Genomic DNA, 18,372 nt, shown 5'->3' with positions numbered 1-18,372 from the left:
GAGAGGGGAGGGCGGGGTTGGCCTCTCCTTGCTGCGGCCTCTGCCCCGGGCAGGGTGCATGGCTGGGCTCAGCCCTGGCATCCTCCCCTCCAGCTGAGGAGGGATGGGGGGCCGGGAAGACCCTTAATGCAGAGCCAGCAGCACACAGAGATAGGTGGGGATGGCAGCACTGGCCAGTTGCCTGAGCCTGGCCATGGCTATGTCAGTGATATGCTGGTGAGGATGGTAGCACCTCTGCCAAGTGAGCAGCAGGACTGTGCTGGGCTGTGCCAGATGTGCCAGGCAGTGCCAGGCTGCTGCCACAGCAGCCACTTTCAGCCACCAAACACCCAAGCCTGGCACTGTGAAGTTGCAAGTGCATCCATCCACATGGGGACCTGTCCCTTCCCTGTTGCAGGACCTGGCACCTCAGCACCCAGTGTATGGCTGGCTCCAAGCTCAGGCCTGTTTGGGTTTCCCTCATGGCTTTTTTGGCCCTATTTGGTCCGGTCATGATCATGGCCTTGCAGCGTGTGCCTGGGAGCCCATGTCACAGCATGCCTGGGTGGTGGGGACACGAGCACCACGTGTGTGCTGGCACAGCCTTATTTGTATGTGCTGCAGCCTGGAGTTGGGGCTGCAGCTTTCCCCTTCCATCCCGCTGTGCAATCATTGCCAGCGAGTATTCGTCAAGTACAAATTACAAACCATTCAACGTCTTGAAGAGCTGTCAGTCAGCTCCTGCTCATTATCCTAATCAAATGCACTAAAAATAGTGACAAAACTTATTAACAGCGGGAAGGGGAGGCCATCAAAACAAACCTGCGGTGGGGCACGGCCCCTGCATGGCAGCCACCGGGATGTTCCCCTTGGATGAGGTGTGAAACCTGGGCTCCAGCTGGGAGAGGAGCCTGTTGGGGTGGTGCTTGGGGCTGTGAAGCTGTGGGGGCTAAATCCCCTCCATCCAGGAGCAGGAGCCCCTTGGGAGCAGCTCAAGCCTCTGCTCAGCACTGGGTGAGCAGGGCTGGTTGGAGAGAGATTTTGCTTTTGGTAGGAGAGGAGGGAGCAGAGGCAGTTCCTGCAGGATCTGGGGAATGGGAAGGGGTGGCAGAGCCAGGTGAGGTGCAGCCCTGACTCTCCTGGTCTGCTTTCCACTTGAAGCTCTGCCCCAAGCCACTGCTGCTGAGAAGTGTCTCACCATTGCACGATTTTGTGACAGAAAACTGTCCTTTTACAAAAATTTAGCTAAAATGTCCTTTTTTGGCTGAGTCAGAGCTTCAGCAGCACATGTTGCCTCCAGACCTTGTGCATGGTTCGTACTGTAGCATCTGTCTGTGCTTTTGGGAGTGGAGAAGGTGACTCATCCCAGGGGACAAGGTCCCCAGTTGGTAGCCGACCCTCCCTGCCGCAGGTCCTGGCTGTCCAGAGATGGAGCAGCAGAGCTGAAAATGCTGGTGTGTCTGGAGGAACTGGCTTTGTTTCTCTTCTGAAAAATCACTCGTTGCGCTGGGGGTGTCCACGCTTCCCTCGCATCCTGGGACATCGCCCGGGGCGGCTGCAGCCACCTCCTCTCCCGTCCCCGGTGGGTTTGATGAAGTGGAGCAGAGAATCGTCCCCTCTTCACACATGAGAGAAGATCAGAGCGGGCGGGTGTGAGCTGCCGGCCCCGCGCTGGAGGGTGGCGAGGAGGAGGAGGAGGAGGAGGAGGGCAGTGGCAGTGCTGGGCACCGGCCGTGGCGGGGGCAGAGGGCACGGTCGGGGCGCGGGTGCTGCCGCGGGCACTGACGTTCCCTTGTCTCGCAGGCTGCGGCGGGAGCTGAGCTGAGTTGGCCGGAGGCACCTCCCCACCCCGCGGCGAGGCTGTAGCCGAAAGCACTGGTAAGGCATCGCCGATGGCCCGGGGAGGGGGAACCAGGCCACTTTACCTGCCGGGGGGGCTCAGATCTGGGGCCCTGGGTGCGCTGCCACAGCCGATTTGGCGTTTGAGCATCTGTGGGTGGGCTGGGGGCTGGGTGCAGGTGCCAAAGGCTGAACCCTCCCTGGGTGTTCGCCGAGGCGTGGCCGGCCCGGGGGGCAGAGCTGAGGACTCGCAACTCATCACGGTGGTGGTTCACGATGTGCTGCTGGCGCTGACCCCCCGGAGCGGAAAGCAGGGAGTTCCTGCAGGCTGCGACGTGCCCGGGGTGTTAATCCCCGCCGCAGGAAAGCTGCCTCATCCGCCACCTCGCATCAGTCAGAGCGAGCACGGGAATGCTGGCCGTGCTCCAGCCTGCCACACAAGCCTTGGGAGGGGGAGTAGGGAAGCCCTGCTGGAAACGAAGGCACTGGCCGGGGTGGGGAGTGATGCTGAGCCCCCCATCCCAGCACTGTCGGCTGTGGAAAGCAAGGGAGCAGGGAAATATCCCACTGGGCGTTGGACAGGCTGCCCTGGCTGGATGCTGGCAGTGCTGAGCATCCCTGCAGCCTGCTGCGTGTGGAAATGCTGTCTTTATTAGACATAAATTTATTAGACATAAACACAGCACAGCTGCTGGCCATGGGTATTTTTTGCAGTCTGGCTGCTGTAGTGCTGTCCCACAGCCCCCAGTGATGCTGCTGGGGTGTGCTGGGAGCTGCCACATTGGGTGGTGGGTTCACCCCCTTCCTTGTCTGCCCTTTGACTCTGGGGGAGTTCATCAATGGCTCTGCTGGAAGCAGGGGGATCTCTCCCTGGTGCCTCCCAGGACCTGAGTGCACAGCACATTCCTGCTGTCATTAATCACTCCTTTGCCAGGCTCTTGCACAACCCTGCATTCTCCCAGGGGAATGTGCACCCTTTCCTCCCTGGCTGCCAAGGGGGATGTTGGGGTCACAGGGTATTTCTCAGGCCCCTCTCCTCCCTGGGAACAGGTGGAGAGCCACAGGGCTAAAGCCATATGGTCCTGTGGGCTGAGTTACCTGGGACTCAGAGTGGGGATGGTGCAAGGCTGCCAGTGCCTCTGGGCACAGTTTGGGGTTGCCAGCCTGCATTTTGCACTAGCCAAGTCGAAGCAAGAGCGTGCAGGTATTTATGTGCAAACCAACAGGAGAGCTTGGAGCAGAGCTCGCTGCTCTGCAGCCCCTTCCCCAGAGGACCATGGATTCATGCCTCCTGCTCCTCCTGCATTGGGCCCCGTTGGAGCATCATGTCCTGGTGACCAGCACACCCAGCAAACCCCTTGCCCAGGAGGATCAACACCCCAGTGCAGGGTGGGAGCTCTGATGTCCGTTGGAGAGCTCTCCTGCCCAAACCTCTGCACAGGAGGGATGATCTCATGGTCCATGGCATCCCTGGCCAGGACATGCCTGGGAGATGCACATCCTGTGCCCACAGGCTCTCGGGTGTGAAGGCAAGGACTCGCCTGCTTTGGGGAAGTGCCTTGGGGATCCACTCTCCCATCTCTGTGGTCCTGGCTAATCTCTGGGCATATTGAGTATTTTATACTCTGATTTTCTCAGCATGTTGATAAATCCTTTGCTGACCCAGGCTGGGTGTGCTCAGGGGACACTTGCGTCCCCGAAGTGCTGCTAAATCCGCTGCCCCAGCCAGGGAGTTTTCCTGCCTGGGGAAGTGCTGTTTCCAGGGGAAACTCTGAGCAGCTCTGCCCTTGCTCACGGTCGCGTGGGCAGTCACAAGCCACACGGTCACAGCCCCACTGTGCCCCCACTTTCCTCCCTGCACTGCTGCTGCTATCCCAGGAGTACCAGTGGGTGCTGGAGCTCTGGGCAGAGGTGAGAGAGGGGCTTGCTGGGGATGGGGTGGTGGGGGCTTCTTCTCTTTGCTTCTAGGGTCCTGCTTTCCCCTGCAGTTCTGCTTTAGTATCTTCAGCACCAGGCTTTTAAAGTGCATTTATTTATGGGACAGACCCCCTCCCCCCTGGCTGCAGGATGTGCCTCTGAATTTGCCAGTGCAGAGCTTATATTTGACCTTTCTTTGCTTCGAGAACCCCAAAGTCCAGGACAGATACACGTGGGCTGGGTCCCGTGGCAGATAGAGGCATTGGTCCTTCCTTGTTCCTGCATCCATAGGAGGAACGACAGCTCTTCTCCCCACTGGAGTGGCTTCTGGAGTCATACCTAGCAGTTTATTCTAATTCCTAAAAAATCAGTTTATTCCAATTCCCTGACCCTGGCAGGGTCTGATCCTGCCAGCATGGGTCACACCAGGACTCTGCTTGTGTACATTGCTTGTACAATGTGGGAGCTGGAAAAGAGTGGATGGAAGTTGTGTCTTCTGGGAAATAAGCCCCGAGCACTGTGGAGAGGGGAGCTGTGAGGGGAGCAGAGCTTGTGCCTGGCACCCTTAAGCTTCCCCATGGCAGGAGCCAGGGGCTCTGCCCCACTGACACTGGGGCTGTGCAGGCTGCTGGGGCTGCCCATGGCTCTGGCCCTGCTCATGGGGGTTTGGCCCGAATTCTCTCCAAAGCTGGACTAGAAAAACCCCTGGCACAGCCTCACTAGTGGCTGCATCCAGGTCCCACACCCCACAGGCAGTGGCTGCCTCCTCTGCTGTTTCCCTGCTTCTGTGTTCTTATCAGAGATAGTCTCCTCCCTGGTTGTCTCCACCTCCCTTTTCCCTCCTGCCATGCGTGATCTAGCCTAAATATTTCCTTCCATAGCTTCAGGACACTGCTGGGTATCCTGCCATCTTTGGAGACTGCAAATAATTCCCTTCCTTCATTTATATCATTACCTTGAAGGTATTTATAGAGTGTGATCTTGAGTGGAAAGGAAGGCTATATATATAAACTATTTGACTATATATAAAGCCGAGATCCCTTGGTCCTTAGCTGTGAGCTGCCTGAAACTGCTCCTGATTTAAGCTTTTATCCCATTTGCTGCATGTTTTGGACTTCAAAGGTACATGTTCAGCAATTAAATCCCCATCCTGAGCCAGCAGTGATGCAGCTGTGGGTTCTCCAAATTTCTGTTGTCACAGTAATCCAGGCACGTGGATATTTGTCTGTGTCTTGTTTTCTCCTGTTCACGCCCTGGTACCAACTCTCATGCACGAGGAAACGCGTCTGGGTGGGACTGAGCTGCATCCCACAGCGGGTACCTGGCCCCTGAGCTGCTGCACTCTCGACCACAGGTCCAGGCTCCATGCTCAGCATCCTCGCTCCACATTCCCAGGGCTCAGTGTGCTTCCCTCCGCTCCCAAAGTGTGTCCTGAAAACTCCACTCCTGGTGTTTCACTGGCTGCTGTGGCCACGCAGGAGGTGGCTCAGTGTTATGGAGGGGCAGTGCTGTCCCAGGGCAAGGGCAGGGTGGCCAGACTTCCCGGCAGCTGATGCTTGAACAGACTCCAGAGGTCGTTTCGTTTCCTGGTGGGCAGGCATCTGTCACCCAGGCCCTGGAGAGCGACTTCTGCTTAGTAACTGTAATAATAATAATTACAACGATTATAACAGAGGCCCTCTGCGTGTCTGTGTCTCCTCCAGCCCGGGACCATGGGGAGCAGCAAGAGCAAGCCCAAAGACCCCAGCCAGCGCCGGCGCAGCCTGGAGCCCACCGACAACACCCACCACGGGGGTTACCCAGCCTCGCAGACGCCCAGCAAGGCGGCAGCCCCCGATGCCCACCGCACCCCCAGCCGCGCCTTCGGGACCATGGCTGCTGAACCCAAGCTCTTTGGAGGCTTCAACACCTCTGACACGGTCACCTCTCCGCAGCGTGCCGGGGCACTGGCTGGTTGGTGTGGGCTGGGCTCGGCAGGGCGGGGAGGGGCTCGGTTGGGTCTTTGTGGGCTCGGGGCCAGCTTCTTGGGGTCTTCTGCTTTTGAGGGACTCTGTGCTTGGGGGAGAAGCAGATCTGCGTGTTGTTGGCCCGTGGGAGGATGGTGGGAGAGGGGGATCCCTGGTGAGGGGCACCCAGCGCTGTTCTGCAGCAGCACCGTGGCCGTGCCCCTGCTGAGAGCTCTGTGTCGCAGGTGGAGTCACCACCTTCGTGGCCCTCTATGACTACGAGTCCCGGACTGAAACGGACTTGTCCTTCAAGAAAGGAGAGCGCCTGCAAATCGTCAACAACACGTGAGTGTCCCCGTCCCTGTCCCTGCAGCCATGCCCATGTGGTGAGCTGCCATCTCTGTCCCTCCTGCGGAGCCCCCAGCCCAGCCCAGCAGGACCAGCTCTCCCAGGGATGGGGGCTCAGAGAGAGAGCCCCAAATGTGCATGGACACAGTGACTTGTCCAAGGACACTGATGCTAGAAGCAATCATTTGCCTGCTTCCTCGTCCTCCCAGCCCTGCTGCTGGTCACCGTGGCCTGGCAGCCTTGTCACCAAGCTGCCTCCTCAGCTTGCTGGCCAGTCTGTGCCCTCCAACACAGGGCCATGTCCCCACTGGTCCCCCGTCCCCATCCGTGCTCAGCTCCCTCTCATTTGCCTGGACACATTCCTCAACTCCACGGGTGCTTTCCCCTGTGCTTGCAAGCTGTCTCTGGTCTCACCTTCTCTCTTGACTCTTCTTTCTCTCCCTCCATGCTGTCACTTAGGAGGAAAGTGGATGTCAGGTGTGTATGGCACATTATTACTGTTATTATTAATGATCTACATGATCAAAACCCATCTGCTTCCCACATTAGAGCAGGTTGGTTGGAGCAGGGCTGGGAGGAGATGGTTTACCAATGGTTTTGTGGTCACTTGGGTTTGTTTTCCTTGAGGAACTGGGACAGAGCAGGGAGTCTCTTCCCATGCTGGGGAACTGTTCCATCCAGAGCTATGTCTGCACCTGGGAGCTCTGAACCCGGCCCCTTTCTTTGTCTGTGCCTGACTCCCCTCTGCAGTTCCTTTCCAGTTGGCTCTTCACTTCCTCCTGGCCTTTTTTGCCTTTTTTTTCTTATTATTTTTTAATTATACTTTTATTTTTCATGAGTGACTCTGGGGACTCAAGCACATCCTTAGGAGTCTGACCCCCTGGTTTGCTCCCCGTCCTGGTCACCACAGCACACACATCACGTGCTGCATAGAGCAGGGCAGCATGGCCAGCTGGAAGATGCTCCTAAACATGATCCTGTATTATTAAATCCATGTGTGGTCTGTCCTAACGTGGCACACATGGTCTGGAGCCTGGCTGGCAGAGCCAGTGTCCCCAGGCATGGAGCTGTCACGGGGTCCCCAAGGGTCTGCAGCTCCTGTTCCCCTCCACTGCTGCTTTCCAACCTGGGCACCCAAAACAGCTTTGCAAAGTCAAAGAGTGGAAAGACAAGGGAACACCCTGGGAGTGAGATTTCTCCTGCAATGCTCGGGCAGTGTTGCACAACCATGTTTTCAATCTGATCCTTGTTCTCATTGTTCCAGTGCTGTTTATTAAGGGTGATTTGTTTCATCCATGAAGTCCAGGATGCTCAGGGCTTCAATGCTACAGGAAAAGCCTGAATTTGGGGGTTTGGGGGCTTCTTACTTTCAACCTCAGCAGTGTAAGAACCCTATGCTTGAGTTTGGGCTGTTGCAAAGTGAGCTCTGCTCGTGGAGGTCCAGACCAGGCCCATATATGTGGGTTTTTTCTTTACACCTCGTATCACTTCTGAGGTTTCCACACTTTTTTTTTCTCTGCTTCCATTTATCGTTCAGAGGGAAGGGTCGAGCTGTGATGGGCTCTGCAGCATCCTGGGGGGCAGAAGGGCTTCGTTGGTGACACAGCCCTTTGGTGGAGGGTGCAGGATGTAGCTGCTGACCTTCCCAGTGTCTGTGTGGGTGGGATGTCCACAGGGAGAGAGGCAGTGGAGGAAGCTGGGCAGTTTGTGCAGTGCTCAGGGCGTGAATCACTCTTCTCATTGAGTTCCCAGAGATGCTTGGACAGTCTGGGAACAGCCCAGGCTGCTGCACTTTGGGAACAGCAACAGGCAGGCTTGTGATGTCCCCTTCCTCTAGGCTCCCTGGCAGGGCATCCCTGGAGCTGTGCAGAGGGTCAGTCTGGGAAGGGCTGGCAGGTCCTGGGCACAGCAGGAGCCCACGGCCATCGTGGCTTTGCAGGGTGGTGGCAGGTTTTGGCTGCTCTGACTTAACCAGGGTTGTGCAGGACAGAAGGAGAAGCTTCCACATCACTGAGATCCCTGCTCCACGTCAGCCTCCCAATCCCCCCAGTGCAGAAAGGCTCTCGTGGTCCCATTTCCACTGGGAGGAGGTCTCCTCCCAGCCAGCTGGCAGCCAGCAGGGCTGTGGTGGGATATTTTGGGTAAGATTGTGCAGGGAATTGTTGAAATGCTTTGTTTTGATGATGATGATGATGATTATTATTTTTTTCCCCGCTGAGATATTTTTGGAATAGTTTGTTTTTGCTGAATTCCCAGCTTGCAGCCCAAGCTGGAATGAAGCCACAAGTCAAAAGCTGGGCATTTTTCAAGCAGATGTTTACTCTGGCCCTGTGGGAAAGAGCCCAACCAGCTTTCAGAGCCCCCTCAGTAAAGGTGACTGGGGCAGCAGCCCTGGCTGGGGAGCCCAAGCTGCCTGCCATGCACTGTGCTGGGGCTGGGAGAGGCTGAAGTGCCATCCAGGGCTGCTGCCAGGCTGGTCCAGGGGCAAAGCCCAGCTCTGTGGGTGGGAGGAGAAGCCTGGAAGGTCCCTGCTGTCCCCTGCCCCACTGACACCACTGTGGGGAGCTGGGGGCTGTGTCTGGGTTCTCCTGGCCACTTGGAAGCATTGCTGGTTTAGCTGCTGGTGTGTCTGGAGTGAGGATGGAGGTTTATACATCTGCAGGGTCAGGGATGGGTCTGGATGTGGTCTGATGAGCCCTGCAGTGGTGACTGAGGTTATTAGTGTTTTTCTGTAACGTGTTTGTGGAGGTTGTCCTGCCAAGTTCCTGCATCCTTACGGGGCTGTTCCCACGAATCTGCAGTTTTCCTGTAGCCTCGTCTCCCTTGTGGTCAGGATGAGTTTGGTGACTCTGTCTTTGATGGGCAAGAAGATGCAGGTGGTGGGAGGAAGAGCCCTGCTGTCTGCAGGAAGGGGAAGCCACCTCCTGCTGTCCTCTTGTTCCTCTCTATTCATTCCTCTCCAGCCCTGTCTGGAGCAGGAGCCTGGTGGGCAGGAGGGCAGAGTGGGGAAGAGACTCCTGCTCCTGGGGACGTGCCTGGGGCTGCTGATCCTAGGGCTGGAGGGATGGATGGTGGCTAAGCCCCAGGTTTTTGGGGACAAGTCACACTCATGGTTGTGCAGGCAGAGCCCGCCCTTTGTGGGGCTGCACGAAGCTCAGGTCGGGGCTGCAGCCACGTGGGGTGCCCATCCTGGGGCTGTGGGCAGGGCACCCAGGCTAGACAGATCCCACTGCATCCAGGCTGGGCATCACTGCTGGGCAGGGCTCACCCCCTGCCCAAACCTCAGCCCCTTCCTGTTGCTTTTCTGCAGCCTGTATTTAACTAACTCTCCTGGGTTTTCCTGGTGCCTTTGTTAATTGCTGCCATCCTTCTGTTGCTTCTCCCCGTTTCCCCTCCCTCCCCTCGCCTGCTGCTCCCCCCTGTCCTGCTGCTGGGACCCCCAATGCCTCACAGCCTCCAGCCAGACCCCGTTCCCATTCAGGTGGCTCTGAAGGTATTCTGGCTCAGGGACTGCCCTGCCTGGTTTAAGTTTAAAGTTCATCCCATATGCAGATGAGTGGCCCCACTAATAAGAGCTCACCCAGACGGAGCTGTGGGCAGGGGCTGGCAGCAGGAGCACTCCTGGCTGGGGTCTGGCTGTGGGGCTGGGGCTGCAGGGCTGTCCCCCTTCCCGGCAGGGCTCTGCGCTGGCTCGTCCTCCCCCGGTGCCTGTGGGCGGGCGAGGGGCTGGCTGGGGGGCTCCTGGCTTCACACTGAGTGTGTTTTGGTTCTCTTGCAGGGAAGGTGACTGGTGGCTGGCTCATTCCCTCACTACAGGACAGACGGGCTACATCCCCAGTAACTATGTCGCGCCCTCAGACTCCATCCAGGCTGAAGAGTAATTGCCATCTTTTAGACAGTTTAAAAAAGAGCGATAGCAAACTCACCCCGAGTGTTCCTCCCTGCCCCTGCTCCATCCTGGAGGAAGCCTTCCTCTTTGCTGTTTTCCCCTTTGAGTGTGCAAAAAACCCCGAAAATGTTTTCCAGCCTTCCTTTAAGGCCCATGAGTGCAGTGGTGCAGCGTGCTTGCGTGGTGGAGGGGGAGCAGTGGCACAGTGGGGCCGTGGATGCTTTTGGTCTGGTTTTTATGGAGAGCCTGGGGAAGAGAAAGCTCCATTGCACCCTTCCAGGACTTAAAGGGGGCTCATAAAAGAGAGAGAGAGTGACTTTTTGCGTGGGCAGAGGGGCCTGTGAGAGGACAAGGGGAAATGGTTATAAACGAAAAGAGGAGAGATTTAGATTAGATGTTAGGAAGAAATTCTTCCCTGTGAGGGTGGTGAGAGACTGGCACAGGTTGCCCAGAGAAGCTGTGGCTGCCCCATCCCTGGAAGTCTTCGTGGCCAGATTGGATGGGGCTTTGAACAACGTGGTCTAGTAGAAGGTGTGGCAGGAAGGCAGTTTGGAATGAGGTGATCTTTAAGGTCCCTTCCAACCCAAATCTATGTTTCTATGATTTTACTCCTCCACATGGACACACTGCTGATTCCACCTGTGCGGATCAGGCTGAGTGTGGAGGGAGCTGTCACACAGGGGGAGCAGGCAGGGGAAAAGCCAGATGTCTCAGAGCAGGAGGTGCCAGCTATGTCCCTTTCCCAGCCAGCAGTGTGGTATCCCTCAGCAAGAGCTTGTGGGGCTTCAGGGATCCCATTTGGGAAGGCTTTCAGAGTGAAGGTGCTCCAAGGCCTGTGGAGCAGGGTTGCTCCTTGGGTGATGCCCAGCCTGGGCTGGATGGGGACAAGGCACACCCTGAGGCACCCAAGCCCAGAGATGCAGCCCCTGGTCTCCAAAACCTGTGGTGTGGAGGCTGGGGCTGAGGCCCCTGCTTGGGCAGGCAGTGGAGGGGGTAGGGAGGTGCCGGGTGCTGAGCTGCTGCCTTGCTCCTGCAGGTGGTATTTTGGGAAGATCACTCGCCGGGAGTCCGAGCGGCTGCTGCTCAACCCCGAAAACCCCCGAGGGACCTTCCTGGTCCGGGAGAGTGAGACCACGAAAGGTGAGCGGGTTTGGGGGGGACTGGCCTCAGAGAGACCCTCTCTAAAGGGTGTGGGGGTACCTTGAGTCCCCTCAGTCACTCTGTGGGATCCAAGTTCCCCAGCTTAGGCATGGGGGGAGGGAGAAGGAGAAAAAGGTCATACCATATACCATACCTGTCATACCTCTATAGACAGGAGATGATGTTTTGCATTGCTGAGCGATGCCCCTCAGCATGGGCAGCCTCCTGGGATCTCCCCTGCCAGTGCTGATCCCCAGGGAGTCAGTGCTGCTACCCCCATCACATCCCCAGTGACTGTGCTGAACACACCATTACACCACTGAGCCCATGGTCTGGGGGGACGTGGCCACTTCTCTCCCAACCCCATGGCACCCTTCAGAGAGATGGTTCAGCTCATGGCAGGGTGGGAGCTGGGAGCCTCTCCATCCCCAGCAGAACCACCTGGCAGGATGCTCTTTTTTCCTGTTTTTTTTCTTTACCCCCAAGTAGATGTTTTTTTGGTTTTCCCTGGTCCCTGTATAGTGGCAGTATCTTGAACATGTACTTCCTGGGCAGGCAGGCTGAAGGAGTGATGAACTTTAATCCATCTTTCAAGTCTGACGACTCTTTATACTTGTTTTATATCTCCCAAAAGTGTGAGTTGTGATCTTTGAGGTCTGACTGCCTGAGGATGCTGTTTCTTACCTGAAAACGTGGCTCCAAATGCACCTTTGGGAAAAGCCCCTTGATGTGCCTCTCTGTTTTTATGCCTTGAACTTATCACTAGTTATTTTATTCTGGTGGAAGCAGCTCATTCAAGCAGCAGCATAAATCTTCATCTCTGCTCTCTGTGGCCTCAGCAGCACTGTGTTGTTCTTGTATGGGCAGAGCGGAGCCAGGATCCCAAAGGGTTGTTTGTGGAGCAGGGAATTAGGCCCACCAGCCCTTGGCTCCCCTCTGAGATGTAGAGGTGGTGGGTCAGGAGCTCCCCCCAGCCTGCCTCCCATCTGGTCCTATCTCCTGCTGCAGAGAAGGACCTGACAGGTCTGGGGGGCTGGGGGACAATGCCCCTGGTTAGCACATCCCACAGGATGGCTGGTGGCAAGGCTTGGCAGAGCTGCTGTGCAAGCAGGGGGCAGCTGGAGGTTGTGACTGCGTGTTGTGGCTGTAGCCAGGGGTACGTGCCATCCCTCCCTGCCACCAGGTGCCAGCTGGGGCATCCAGGAGCTGCTCCCCATCCTCTTCTTTGGGTGACAGAGGGAGCCTGCATGCCCAGTCCTGCCTCCTCCACGCCCACCCTCCGTGGGACCCCATGGGGAGCTCCTGCCTGCAGCACATCTCCCCCAGCCCCTCGCTCCTGCCCACAGGTGCCTACTGCCTCTCTGTCTCCGACTTCGACAACGCCAAGGGGCTCAACGTGAAGCACTACAAGATCCGCAAGCTGGACAGCGGCGGCTTCTACATCACCTCCCGCACCCAGTTCAACAGCCTGCAGCAGCTGGTGGCCTACTACTCCAGTGGGTAGCCATGCAGGGTCCCCTTGGGGTCTGGTGGCACCCAGGGTGCTGTGCCTGCTCTCGCTGCAGGGCGGGTGCTGTTGGGAAGCCAGCACAGGGTTGGGGAACCCCAAACCAGTTATGTGGGACCCTGGTGAAAAGCTGCCTGGGTTTTAGGGCACAGGGTTTGGGTACTGGTCCCCGAGGTGTTTGCTGGGAGGATGTGGGGTAAAGGCATCACGTGCCTAAAAGCCCAAGTGTCACCTTGCTGTTCCTTTACTAGAACACGCCGATGGCTTGTGCCACCGTCTCACCAACGTCTGCCCCACATCCAAGCCCCAGACCCAAGGCCTTGCCAAGGATGCCTGGGAAATCCCCCGGGAATCGCTGCGGCTGGAGGTCAAGCTGGGACAGGGCTGCTTCGGAGAGGTGTGGATGGGTAAGGAGCATTCCCTCCCTGCTGTCCCCTCCCTGTCACCACCTGCATCCTGTCCCCAGCCATCTGCAGGTGCCCAGAGCCTGCAGTGGGGTGGGGGAGCAGGTGAGGGACACAGCCCCCTGCCCCGTACGTGTGTCCTGAGCCGCGTGTCCTGTGCCACAGGGACCTGGAATGGCACCACCCGGGTGGCCATCAAGACACTGAAGCCTGGCACCATGTCCCCAGAGGCCTTCCTGCAGGAAGCCCAGGTCATGAAGAAGCTCCGGCACGAGAAGCTGGTTCAGCTCTACGCCGTGGTTTCAGAGGAGCCCATTTACATTGTCACCGAGTACATGAGCAAGGGTGAGCACAGGAGGGACACCGAGGGTGTGGCTGAGGGACACTGCTCCTCCACATTGCTCTGACCATGGTCTTCCTTACAGGGAGCCTCCTGGACTTCCTGAAGGGTGAGATGGGCAAGTACCTGCGGCTGCCCCAGCTCGTGGATATGGCGGCTCAGGTGGGTTTGTGCATCCCTGGGTGTCCTGCATCCCCCTCCAAGGGCGCTGGCTGCCTGAGCCCCTCGCTGGGCTGTCACAGCTGTCACTGGTCAGGTAGTGGGGTGCTGTGCAGCCTTGCTCGGGTGGGTGCTGTGGTCCCCCCTGGGTCTCAGCCTGGAGCTGGGTTGCAGTCTGGGACCATCGTTTTGCCCATTCCTGTTGCCACTGGCTCTCCCTGGCCAGCAAAGCCGTGTCTTCATGGGGTTGTTTGAGCAGCTGGTTGTTCCCACACCCCAGCTGGGTGCCACTGCAGAGCTGTTCCCCTCTTTGCTGCTGGGCACTCCCTGGGAACCCTTGTGTCACCCTGTCAGCCTCAATGCCCCATGTGCTGGTCCCCACAGATCGCATCCGGCATGGCCTACGTGGAGAGGATGAACTACGTGCACCGGGATCTGCGGGCAGCCAACATCCTCGTGGGGGAGAACCTGGTCTGCAAGGTGGCTGACTTTGGCTTGGCACGTCTCATCGAGGACAACGAGTACACTGCTCGTCAAGGTGTGTGTCCCTCGAGGTGCCCAGGCAGGTGGCACCAGAGCAATGGCCAGTGGTCCCTGGTCCCGAGGTGTGCGTTGTGTCTGGAGCCGACACGTGGCTCTGACTGCACAGAGACACTCGTGGTCCCACACAGCCCCTCACGCTGCCTCTCCATCCAGGTGCAAAGTTCCCCATCAAGTGGACGGCCCCTGAAGCAGCTCTGTATGGAAGGTTTACCATCAAGTCAGATGTCTGGTCCTTTGGCATCCTCTTGACCGAACTGACCACCAAGGGCAGAGTGCCATACCCAGGTGAGGGCTGGCACCCACCAGCAGAAGCCCTGTCCCTATTGCAGTGCCCAATGCCAGCTGCTCATGCCCAGAGCTTACTCCTGGCACTCCGTGGCCCTCAGAGCCATCCTTGTGGAGTAACAAACTGATGCAAAGTTTCTCCTGCCCTTTGGGGCTGAGCTGCCCCTTCCCAGGTCAGATCCTACCCACTGGGGTGAGCAGAGATTGGCCAGGATGCAAGGTCCCAGCCACCCTGTCCCGCTCTAGCCCAGAGCAAGGTGACAGGCTGGCGGGGACAAGATGCTCTTGGGCTGGGGGCATTTCTCTCTCCGTGGGTCACTGGGGTTGCCCCTGAGGGGTGTCCCAGCACAGCACCCTTGGTGTGTCCCCCGGGACAGGCACAGTGCAGGACCTGGCCCAGCTCTGATCAATGCCGTGTCTCCTCTGGCACGCAGGGATGGTGAACCGGGAGGTGCTGGATCAGGTGGAGCGAGGGTACCGCATGCCCTGCCCGCCCGAGTGCCCAGAGTCCCTGCACGACCTCATGTGCCAGTGCTGGCGGAAGGACCCGGAGGAGCGACCCACCTTCGAGTACCTGCAGGCTTTCCTGGAGGACTACTTCACCTCGACAGAGCCCCAGTACCAGCCCGGCGAGAACCTATAGACCCGGAGTTCCTCCTGGCACCAGGGACGCTGCCGTCCTCGCCGCAGGGCACCGAGGGCTGGCCTCCCCACCGAGGGGCTGTTTTTGTGGAGCAGCCCTGGAGCAGGACGGGGCGTTGTCTGCGGATGCAGCCCGGGGAGGTGCTGGGTCCCCCCATTGCTCATTGAGACTTGTGGCCCGTGCATAGAGCAGCCCTGTCCCGCTGGCGAGAGGAGCCTGCGGGCGCCGGCGGAGCTGGCTCGGGAGGGCGAGCAGAGCATCTCCTGCCAAGAGACTTGGCTTTTGGGAGACTTTTCCCCCCTACAGCTCTGGGATGAGCCTGGAGGGATTGGGGGACAGCATCACTCCACCTCAGACACATGGCCTCAGTCTCCTGCACCCCCTTTCTAAATCAGCACAAATTTCCCTGCCTCCTCACCCTCTCCACTGTCTCCCCCTTGGCTCCGGTTCCCCTGAGGATGCTGGCAGAGACATTTCACCACAGATTCAGAATCACAGAATGCTGAGTTGGAAGGGACCCATAAGGACCATCAAGTCCAGCTCTTAAGTGAATGGCCCACACGGAGATCAAACCCACGACCTTGGTGTTATTAGCTCCATGCTCTAACCAACTGAGCTAAGCTCAGTGTCATGATGGCACAATCCCTGGCTGGTTCAAAGGGGGTGATGCACTGGATGGTGGTGCCAGCGTGGGATGGCAGCAGAACTCTGGTGGTCCCTCTGGCCTTGCCATGACCTCAATGGCTAGTGGGTTCTGGAACCATGAAATGTGACTGCTCCTGGCTCTGGTGATGGACACTGTCCCATAGGAGCACCTGGGCACACGATGAAATCTTCCAGCTGTGTCTGTTCCCCCAGGGGACGTGTCTCTCCCCTCCTGGGAGTGGCACAGGGGATGCTGACAGAGCCCTCGCCCTGTCTGCAGCCAGCCCTGCTGCCCTGCTGTGTTTTCTCTCATCACACACTCCAGGTCTTCCAGCCACCTCCTTGTAAAGTGCCCCTCAGCCTCCACCCCTGGTTCTGCCACCAGCTGTCCCACCAGCAGAGTCCCCCGGGCTGGCCCTGCCACCAAATCCACTGCCACTGTGGGGGTTGGGTGCACGGCCCATGTAGCTGTTGAGGGTGTTGGGAGTGTTTTGGGGGAAATACTCATCTTTCACAGATGCTTTTGTTCACCTGGTACGTTTTTAGCTGGCTTCCCTTTACCCCTCATGTCTCAGCTGCCAGGTTGCAGCCCCCATGCAGCATCCCAAGCCACATGCCACCATCCCAGAGAAGAATCCTGGGAAGTGCTGTGCCACATTTGCATCCTCATCTCCCCCTTGCTTGCTCCCAAAGTCCTCAGCCGTGTTTCAGAGGTGGGTAGCTATCCCTGCCCAGCTTTGCCCCACACATATCCCATGGGGCTGATTCCCAGACTCTGTGTGGCAAACCCCAGTCCCTGCCCTCTTCCACTCAATGCCTGCTTGTACATAACCCTTGAGTGGTCCCCACACCCTCCCAGACCTAGATTTCATTGCATGGGTTGGTTTTCCCCCTCCTGTGGCTGTATCCAGCTGGAAACCCTTCACTGTGGTGGTTCACAGAGCTTCTCTCCCTCACCTCTCGGGTGCCAGCCCCACTCACTGAGAAAAACCTGGGGGGTCTTCAGATGCTCTCCTGGGCCATGGTGGGATGGGGGCTTGGGGAGTGCTGCAGGGCAGGAGTGCTGGGGGGAAGGACACAGAGAGGGGAGCCAGTGGCTTCACCCACCTCTCAGTCCTCGGGCAGGGGGCTTTCTGTGCCTCCCCATCACCTGTGGGATGGGCTGTCCCTCCAGCACAGCCTCGTCACAGGCAGCAGACCCAACCCTCCTCTCACCAGTCCCTGCCATGGTACCAGTGTCCCAGGAAAGCTGGGTGGGAGCCCAGTGTGGGCAGGGGGTGGCCAAAAGCCCCACCCCAAATCTCCACCAGAGCAGGGTTCAGGCACAACACTGCTTCCCGTTCACTCCCACAGCTCCCTGCACACTTATTTATGAACCAAGGACTTGCTTGGTTGGTTGGTTGGTTAGTGGCTCCTTTTTTGAGTAAAACCCTCAAAATCAGCTTGATCAGGCTCTTCAGCTGGATGGAGAGATCCTGCTGGCTTGAAGAACAGTGACTGGATTAATGGATTTGTTTTTAAATCATTTTGAAAGTTGGAGCCTTTTCTCCCCCACTCCCTTCCGTACAGGTTTCTGTGTTTGGGTAGGGTCTCCCCAAACCTCCATGTTCTGGGTCTTCCCCTGTTTGCAGCCCTTTGGGATGGGCAGCTGCCATGTCCCCATTGGCACTACCAGGGACACCCTGTCCCTTGGCAGCCCTTCCGAGGGGTGGACTGTGCCTGTGGCCTGTGCCACAGCTCTGCCTGAATTCCACAAAATCCCCATCCCTGGGAGAAGCCAGATTTGGTCTGGAAGCTGGGGAGAGAGAAGGCAGGCACACGAGTTCAGTTTGGCCTTTGGGTGTCTGTGGCACGTGCAGGCTCTCCTGTGGGCACAGGGGGTCAGGAGCAGCCCGGACCTGCTCACCCAGCCGGTCCTGGCTCTGGCTCTCCCTGGAAGCAGCAGGCACAAGGAGCCCCCCGGGCTGGCTTAATGCCCCATGGATTTCGGGAAGCTTTGCCGGAGGAGACGTGCTGGGGACATTTCAGGGCAGAAGACGGTAAGGCAATGCCAGAGGAGCCCTCCTGCACAGGGCTGTGTGTCCTCGTGTCCGTGTGTCCATCGTGGTTCTGTGCAGTGGCTCTGCTGGGACTCAGCATCTCCAGACTCGCCACCGTGACCAGCAGGGCCCGGAGGCCCCGGGGATTCAGAGCCTCCCCTCCACCCCCAGTGTTGGCTGGCAGTTTATTTGCTAAGCCAATAAACTCCAGAGGGGAGCCCCCACCTAAGGATGCTTTTTGGCTTCCTGGGCCCCATCAAATCCTGCAAGTCATTCTCCTCTGCTGTTATAATTTTTTTACACAGTCTTTTGTAAAAGATCTCCAACCGACTATGCAGAGAACATGTGGATCTGTGTCTCTCCCCAGCTCCCCTCACCTGCCTTTTTTGGTGTCTAAGTAAAATATTTAGCTTTTCTTTTTTTTTTTTATTTGTTTGGGTCTTTTTTTTTGGATAAAAATAAAACTGGGGAAAAAACCTGAAAAGGTCCAGCTTTGTGGGTGGTGGGGGGGTGGAGATGCTTTGAAACTCTAACGTGGATGTAAATACTTTGCAATTTGATAATTAAATACAAACAGACCTCACAAAACAAAAGTGTAGCTCATATGTGAGGGGCCTTGTGAGTTCCTTAGCACCTGTGATGGAGGAGCTGCTGGATCCTGGAGCTTGTGCAGGGCCAGTGGGAGGGCTGGAGGGGACAGGGCAGGGGCAGTGCCCCATCAGCAGAATCTGCTTCAGCAGCAATCACAA

General features: G+C 57.7%; 1 protein-coding gene across 2 annotated transcripts; it reads left to right on the top strand.

The window, feature by feature from the left end:
• Positions 1 to 1,782: 1,782 nt before the first annotated feature.
• SRC (SRC proto-oncogene, non-receptor tyrosine kinase) lies at positions 1,783 to 17,489 on the top strand. 2 transcript variants are annotated; one of them, XM_018074004.3, is made up of 13 exons: positions 1,783 to 1,857; positions 5,439 to 5,688; positions 5,927 to 6,026; positions 6,489 to 6,506; positions 9,808 to 9,906; positions 10,955 to 11,058; positions 12,405 to 12,554; positions 12,817 to 12,972; positions 13,135 to 13,314; positions 13,395 to 13,471; positions 13,853 to 14,006; positions 14,165 to 14,296; positions 14,731 to 17,489. In XM_018074004.3, the coding sequence occupies exons 2-13, from the start codon at positions 5,448 to 5,450 to the stop codon at positions 14,937 to 14,939; spliced, it is 1,620 nt and encodes a 539-aa protein (XP_017929493.2). In that variant the 5' UTR covers positions 1,783 to 1,857; positions 5,439 to 5,447; the 3' UTR covers positions 14,940 to 17,489. The 2 variants fall into 2 exon arrangements, with proteins under 2 accessions (XP_017929493.2, XP_017929494.2); XM_018074005.3 differs by lacking the exon at positions 6,489 to 6,506.
• Positions 17,490 to 18,372: the final 883 nt, after the last annotated feature.

This window comes from Manacus vitellinus, unplaced genomic scaffold (genome assembly GCF_001715985.3).
Source record: "Manacus vitellinus isolate BGI_N305 unplaced genomic scaffold, ASM171598v3 scaffold_26_pilon, whole genome shotgun sequence".
In the NCBI taxonomy this organism is placed as follows: domain Eukaryota; kingdom Metazoa; phylum Chordata; class Aves; order Passeriformes; family Pipridae; genus Manacus; species Manacus vitellinus.
Note: the sequence above shows the minus strand (reverse complement) of the source record. Positions and strands in the feature narration are given on the sequence as shown.